This window comes from Varroa jacobsoni, unplaced genomic scaffold (genome assembly GCF_002532875.2).
Source record: "Varroa jacobsoni isolate VJ856 unplaced genomic scaffold, vjacob_1.0 scaffold_751, whole genome shotgun sequence".
In the NCBI taxonomy this organism is placed as follows: Eukaryota; Metazoa; Arthropoda; class Arachnida; order Mesostigmata; family Varroidae; genus Varroa; species Varroa jacobsoni.
Window position 1 is genome coordinate 53369 of NW_019213653.1, and position 7370 is coordinate 60738.

The window sequence follows — 7370 nt, forward strand, 5'->3', positions numbered from 1 at the left end:
ATTTAAACTAACGGTTATACCGAGTATATGCTTGTGGCACGATCAAACAATACACAGGTCACCCAATACATTCTACACCCTATTCTGAATTTTGAATATTTGAAACTAACCATGACACAGGTCTGCCTAGTAATTTGTATCGCTCTGTGCCATATTCCCTCACTGTTTTCGTAATTCTGTTTAAAACAGTCCATAAGGCATTCCAAGCAGAGGGCCGGGCAGAGACCCAAAACCTACTCATACTAATGTTTAACTACTATGTGACTTCTCATAGGTTTATCTGAGTAGCACAGCAGCACGGATTAAAACGAACAGTATATTTGTAAATAAACGACTACTGTAATCAAATTGTGATGAAATCTGCAAGTAGAGTTAGTGAACGGATGAGCCATTGTACCTATATTAGTCAAATATATATGTATTGAGATGCATTGATGGTGAAGATTGGATCTATACGAACGACGAAGTTTCTATACTAATGGAAATCAAATGCATGTGGATGAATGTGGTAGCTTGGATGGTTGAATATTAGGCTGAGGAAGCTGGATGTCGTTGCCTCGAATTCTTTCGATGACATGTATTACACGACAAGCCCAGCCAAATTAAGATAAAGGTGTGTGTGTTTCTTTTTAACCAAAAAATGAGTCTGAAATTACAAGCAGTTATCGATCATTCTCAAAACCTACATGATCCGATAGTATTGATGCACGCACACGAAAGCGTGATAACGTAAACATAATAAGCGAACCACGTTTATTCTCTTATTGTCTCACAGGAAGAGTCCACACGACGCAATCTGGGCAAGAAGAAGAAAAACCAGCAGCCCAAAGCCGTCCCTGGATTTGTGTTTGCCACGGAACAGCATCACCTTGAGCTGAATAAACTCGCAAAAAAAATTGACCTTGGCGACATTACCACACCAGCAAGTGCCCGCGACTTCAAGTTAGTATGGAACTAGATACTCAGGTTAAGATTCACGCTTTAACTGGGATTTTATTCCGCTTTAAATGGAATTTACCTATAATTGCTCCTTTATAAACGGATACATTCACAGGTGTGTGAATTTGACCATCGGGTCGTTTATGGATTTCGTTTGTTTTCTTTTCAATATGCTTAGGTGAACGCCAAAAAAAAGAACGCAACTGTGGGCTCAGCGATAATTGTTTGCTTCGAGCGACGTTTCACAGGGCCAATACCAACTGCTGTTTAACCTACCCACAGAAAATAGTTAAATTAATTGGTATCCACAATTGTTTGCCTGGATATATGTAAATATTTAGTAACACAGTGACAATACAGCTAAAACTATGCTGCTTTCTCTGCCGCTGGTTGCCATGCGTTATTTACGTAATAGGATTAGGGTGGCAGAGGTTCGACGACAACAAGACGAGTTTAGCGATGAGGAAATTCCCAACTCCCAGACGGTGCCATCTACGACAACAGGCCTCAGCATTAAAGCGAAAGGCTCGGCGCAAAAGCTTACGGATGCTATAGATCAGAGGGGCCGGAAAAATGTGTTAGAGCAGAACTTCAAGCGTAAGAACTTAGGCGGCAGCGGTGAAGAGCAAATGGATCCTCCAAAAGGTCGGCCTCCAAAGAAGCCACGCACAGAGGAGGAATTGCAAAAAGTAACAAAGCCGGCGAGGGCCCCCAGGACAAATCGAAGAAATCAGATTTCTAAACAGGAGGAAGAACTGGAAATAGAGGATCACGATTTACCCGAAAGTATATTCCCTCCGGGTGGGTATGCCTAAAGAGAATTGTTGTATAAAGCTGATATGAGAAATCATCTAATATTATCCCTAAATTTATGCATAACTCGTAATACTTTGCTGTCGAAATTCGTGATTATTATCACTTAAATATGTGAATTTATCTTTACAGATGACGAAACCGAGAAACCAAACAGCAGTCGATCGGAGAGCTCAGTTGTAATGTCCAGCACCAGGATCTCAGGTAGGGCAAGTACGTGACAGGCATCTGGAAATAGCTACTCTACAGCAGACAATTTTGCTTTGCAAGCAATTTTTTAGCATATCTAGGGCTGGCATCGAGCTTTGTTTCTGTTGATCAAAATCTAAACCCAGTTACTAATCCTGCGTGGAGCCCTCCTCAAAATTATAGTACTCAAGGATTTAATATCCCGCATTAAAAACATGTCGTATATACTAAGTGCGAAATTCTAACGTTCTACCCGCTAATTTAGATGAGTTCGTCTACTTAAGCCTAGCACCTTTTGCCAGCTAAGCTTGGAGGACGCTGATTCGATTGCCCCGGTAGGAAATTTACTTCCTCCAAGCCAAATCTTGTAGGATTGATGCGACATAGCTATATAGCAACAGTGAACTATCAATTTCATTCAAAGCCGTGACAATTTTGCAGAAGTATCGCCAGCGGTAATTAACACACCTACAAGTGCCAGTAAACGCAGCAGCCACACAACGGAAAATGATCTTTCACCATTGAAAAAAACTTGCAGGGGCAAATCAACCTTGTCCACGCCGGCTAGCGACTCATTAACTTCAAGAACTGCAACGAACGACGGTAAATTACCGATAGTAATTAAATTAATTAAGAGCGCTTTCCATCACACTTACGGCAGTAACTGTTATGTCAAGCAAGTCTTTTCCAAAGATCGGGGGGCCATCAATTTAAACAAATTATGATTTTGATTTAAATAGTCCATACATACGCACACGCAATGCAGGAGCCGTTTAAACGAACTATCCAGCATAAAGATTTTAAAGGACGCGGGAATGTAGCCGAGACAGCTTCTATCATTTTCGCAGAAAAGTGTTGCTGATTTGTGGGTGAAATTGGATTTTAGAAGAACTAAGGAGATAATTGTGTTGGCAAAATCGCAAGCTTTCTATTATATACCATGTATTAAAGTCACGCTTTAATTGCAGAAAACAGATCGACAAGGACTCGGAAACCTTTGAGGATCGATAATGAAACGGAAAAAGCCGAAGAGAAAGCGGCCTCCCCACAACGAAAGAGGAGGCGTCGCACTTTGGGCATCAGACCACGCTAAGAAAAATATGGAACGCTTTGAAGGTCTAAGGATGTAAATGGCTGTTATTACTATTATTCCTTTTTTTAATATGGTAATCGAAAGTAGAATCTGGAGAGGTAGGGTCTTCAAAAATGTTGTGTTGTGATAACGAGTGATCTTATCTTTATGAGCCATTTTATAAACACCTGTCTTAAAGTACAATAGTTGAAGACAAATCACAAAAAAATCCAAAATAAAAACACATGACTAATCAGACTGGAGGGTAAGAATATTTGTTTTTGTAAATTTGTAAGTTATATAAAAAAAACTTCCCAAGGTTTTTCCACTTTAGAGCAGACTTTCTTGAAATGGTTAGTGTAAAATATTCATCTGCTACTCGAAGTCGTGAATTGTGTGTGCATGCAGACGAAGGTTCATGAAGGTGCTTGAAAGTCTTCTATTGAATATTCAAATATATATTTTCGAAGAATTCTAGCGAATTTCAGTACACCGATGGGAATCTTACAGAACTGCTGCAACGCTTGTAATCTACCAATGGTTTAAAAACGAAACTAGTAACGGCATCATTCTATTGCACTTTATTGGCGATCTTCTAACCTACGAATCAAAAAGCTTTGCAGCTAACACGTGATATAACCGTTAAAAATTACGTGTAGGTCCTGACGTTACTTGCATATTCGTATAACGATAATTCAATGGATAAATGAACTTAACTGCTACAGTGTTCCTCGGGTTACTGCGTTGAAGGCAACCGTCGAAGGCAACAGATACCCGCATTTTGATACATCGAATAGTACTCAATATCTCCAATTCAATTCAATATAAACTATACAAAAATAATGTTTCTACCAAAGCGAACGCAAACTAATCAACCTAGAAACTGTGTATTTGTGGATTATAGCAGAAGGCAGACTCTCATGAATAGCCCTCAAACATTGCTTTTCCTAGAGAGAAACATGCTGAAAAATATCTAGGAGCAAATTTCAGTGCCCACATTCATAAATTTCGAATTTCTCCTCATTTTCTGTATTCATTATCCATTGCACAAACGACTTTCAAGCTGTTATTCTGTCTAGCGCTTTCCACCTACAAAGAGTGTTTGCATCCAAACTTGGACACTTCCGTAAAATCTTCGCCTTATCCCCGGCACAAAGTGTTTAAGGAAAAGCAAAATCTATTAGCCGGTGTACTTCTTTCCATTATAACTTATCATATCATTGCCAATCCGCTGGGTGACTGCTCCGCTACAATCTGCCTCCCAGCTCAAGATTTTTGTTACGAAACGGCCGGGGGCAAAAGCGTTTCGTTTCCATATCAAATCAGTTTAGGCTGCTGGAGTTAATTCCGCCATTCCTAATGCTTTGAAGGTGGATAGGACATGAAGAGAATGTCTCTGATACTGACATGTATATAGCGTGCCAAAAAAAAAAATACTAACACTACATCTGCTAGTAGACCTGGAGCCTGCTACAAACCAGTTGACTATACTGAGCTCGAAATGTACACAGACCGATTAACCACAGCAATAGCAAAGCCCAAGCTGCGTTTGAACCGAATATCGATATACTCAACACTGCAAATCACCATGAAACGTCTCAACATATGGTTAACCCTTAGCCTGACCATATTCTCGTGGGTTAGCAAGCCCAGTTGAAGTGCAGATCTGCCTGACTTGAATCGTTTTTCGGGTATTGCGACTTTCTTGATTGACGCAGACTTGATAATCCCAGTTTATTGTATCGGGTGCCCGTTGCTACAACAAAACATTCCTTAGTCACTGTTCGGACGCCGCTTTTCACTGTGTATCGGATTATTTTTTGGTTCTGAGTTTTGCTCAGTCACTAGAACTATGGACATCGTTCTCACGTGTTCCATCAAATCATCATTAAACATTTTTCCTGTTTTACGTAATACCCAAGACAAGAATAACCTAGGCGAATTTCGTACATTTACGTTTTTTTTGATGACACTGCGCTTGCAATACCGCCATTTCTGTACCTTAACGGATATTCTCTCGACTCAACATACTAGAAATTTTGTTAGACACCATTTACAATCGAAACCAACAAATGCAGTTGGAGTTTTGTTTATTCTTTGGATGTATAGTCTTATTCAATCTGCTCAAATTGTTCACGAATATTTATATGGCTAGCTTCACTTTTGTTCGAATGATATAAATGTATATGATATATAAACGTACGTATACCGTTCCTGAAGGTCTAATCCTTGCTTGTCGCACAGAAGTCAGTTAACAATTGAAATCATCAGGACGTATTATCACTCAAGTGGTAACGACTTCTTCTACTACCACTGCTAAGTAATTTCGTCGTCGTTTCCGGTCAGTTTACTTACAATGTTTTCCACAAGAAACCTCGATGACGTTCTGCTAAACTGGATAAAACCATTACGAGAAACGCTCTGTTTACTTAGGTGATTCTTTTATTGGAAAATATTGACTCCGTTAGCAAGGATGCATAAGCCATCGGAACGCAGTCAATTTTGTATGCTCCTACTTTAGCTTAAAGAAAGCACCCAATCGAAATAAGCGGTACCGCAATTTATAACCATGGTTCTCGGTTCTTCTTTTTGCCTAAGCGTATGCTGTGCCCCCAAACAACGTCGAAAACCGATACAAGTGACAATCGAGCATCCAATGCTAGCTTTATTTCAATCCAACGATAACATCATCAGCAATTGTACTTCTTCCAGCATCTACAACGGCCACTGATTTGGTCTGAGAATGTGAAAACTCCAAGAGCAGGTTGATGGTTAGGAACACTTAAGGAAACAGCTACGCTCCAAAGTGGCCCGAAGTTCATTGCCTTGATCAGCACTGCTCTAGAGTGAGAAAAAGGACGTTTAAGAAAGGGTGGGCAGAGGCCAGAATTGATCGTCTCGTCTAGATTGTACCTTCCGCTATAGATCCGCTCCATGAAGAACCTATGACCTCTGGCGTTTATGCCGAAATTCATTGAATCCAAAAGATTGGCGGAATCATCGCTGACAGAGCTGTCACAGCGAACGTCTTCACGCTTTACACAAACGATTGAGCTTATCGCTGTTCGTCAGTAACTTTGTACAGACGTACCTTCTTAGTTTTGTTGCCCTATTTTCTCAATATATGATACGCGTATAAAAATAGTTCCGCATATTGTGTAAATCATTATGGGTTATGAAATTAAGCTTTATGTTTATAGCTACACGGTATTCGATTACGTCTCCCGAACATTTGGAATATCTGTTAGTGCTGAGGTAGGGTTGCACATGCAATACTATTTCCAGTAATGAGTAGGATTACAATTAGACTTCAAATTAGGAATTAGATTGATTTACGTATGGTAAAGATCCATCGTTCTAATTGTTGCTTTGACTCTGTAAGCTTAAGGACTTGCGAGGTGGTCTAGTCTTAAGCCGGGAACGTATTTGTACTCGCAGAAGGGAACCAGCTGTCCGAAGCAGCGGCAAGGGCGGATGTAACATCTGGAACATTTATTTATAAGCTTTACACGACCGAACTTCTTTCGTTGAATCGTTCAAACGAGTTATCCCCATAGGGAAAACCTATTTAGCCTGATACACACATACTGAATGTGCTGCTATTTCTATTATTTGGCAGGATAAGGTCCGTATGCATGCATCTCATATGGGCACACCTTACGGGTGTTTGTAAAAATAATAGGAAGTTGTTTTTCTTATACACAAACCCTGCCATACCAATATAAATCATTGTCCTTTACAGGATGCAACATCGAAAACGTTTTCCTTGCAAAACAAAGTGTATGTTATAATAGCTGATCTCACCATAATTCGCATTTCATCACATTAATTATAGCCGGTAAATTGCATCGTTCTAGCTACAGACCGGCTGAAGTGATCGGCAATTGAGTTGCCAGTGAATTAAGGACGTGCGCGTAAATATTCATCCCTGTGATCTCTAATCATTCATATCGTCTGCTATGCCGGATAGGTACATACCAAAGCGCCCTGCATTCTATTTCTCTTTTGGTTCCCTAATAATATATGCTTCAATATATGGTATGCATCTATCGACAAGTAACTATCGAACAAGTGCATCATCGAACTAAACGTTTTAGTTCTAGTTAGAAAGTTATATTTATAGTGTTAAATGATACGCACGGTGTCTCTCGATGGTCGCGTAAGTATCGGGCATCGTTAACGGATGAAAATATATCAGAGAGCACTGCATTAGATGTCCTCAAGCTTACCTCACACATCGGAGTGGTCTTAAACTTTTTCACCTGAAACGTTCAAGCGTCACTCGTCCTTAATAAGTCGTTCTAACATTTGCTAGAGCTTCATGAGGTAGACCTCATCATTCGCCTACTTGAAGATT

General features: G+C 40.0%; 1 protein-coding gene across 3 annotated transcripts in view; it reads left to right on the top strand.

Annotated features, from left to right (window-relative positions):
- The window catches only part of LOC111263256 (uncharacterized), a 12526-nt gene extending 9250 nt beyond the window's left edge, over positions 1 to 3276 (top strand). For 2 of the 3 annotated variants that reach the window (XM_022838192.2, XM_022838195.2), the window contains 5 exons: positions 776 to 942; positions 1355 to 1740; positions 1885 to 1965; positions 2383 to 2544; positions 2910 to 3276. In XM_022838192.2, the coding sequence (XP_022693927.1) occupies positions 776 to 942; positions 1355 to 1740; positions 1885 to 1965; positions 2383 to 2544; positions 2910 to 3034 (921 nt within the window). In that variant the 3' untranslated portion in view covers positions 3035 to 3276. The remainder of the gene's footprint in view (positions 1 to 775; positions 943 to 1354; positions 1741 to 1884; positions 1966 to 2382; positions 2545 to 2909) is intronic. The other variant, XM_022838194.2, reaches the window with a different exon arrangement.
- Positions 3277 to 7370: the final 4094 nt, after the last annotated feature.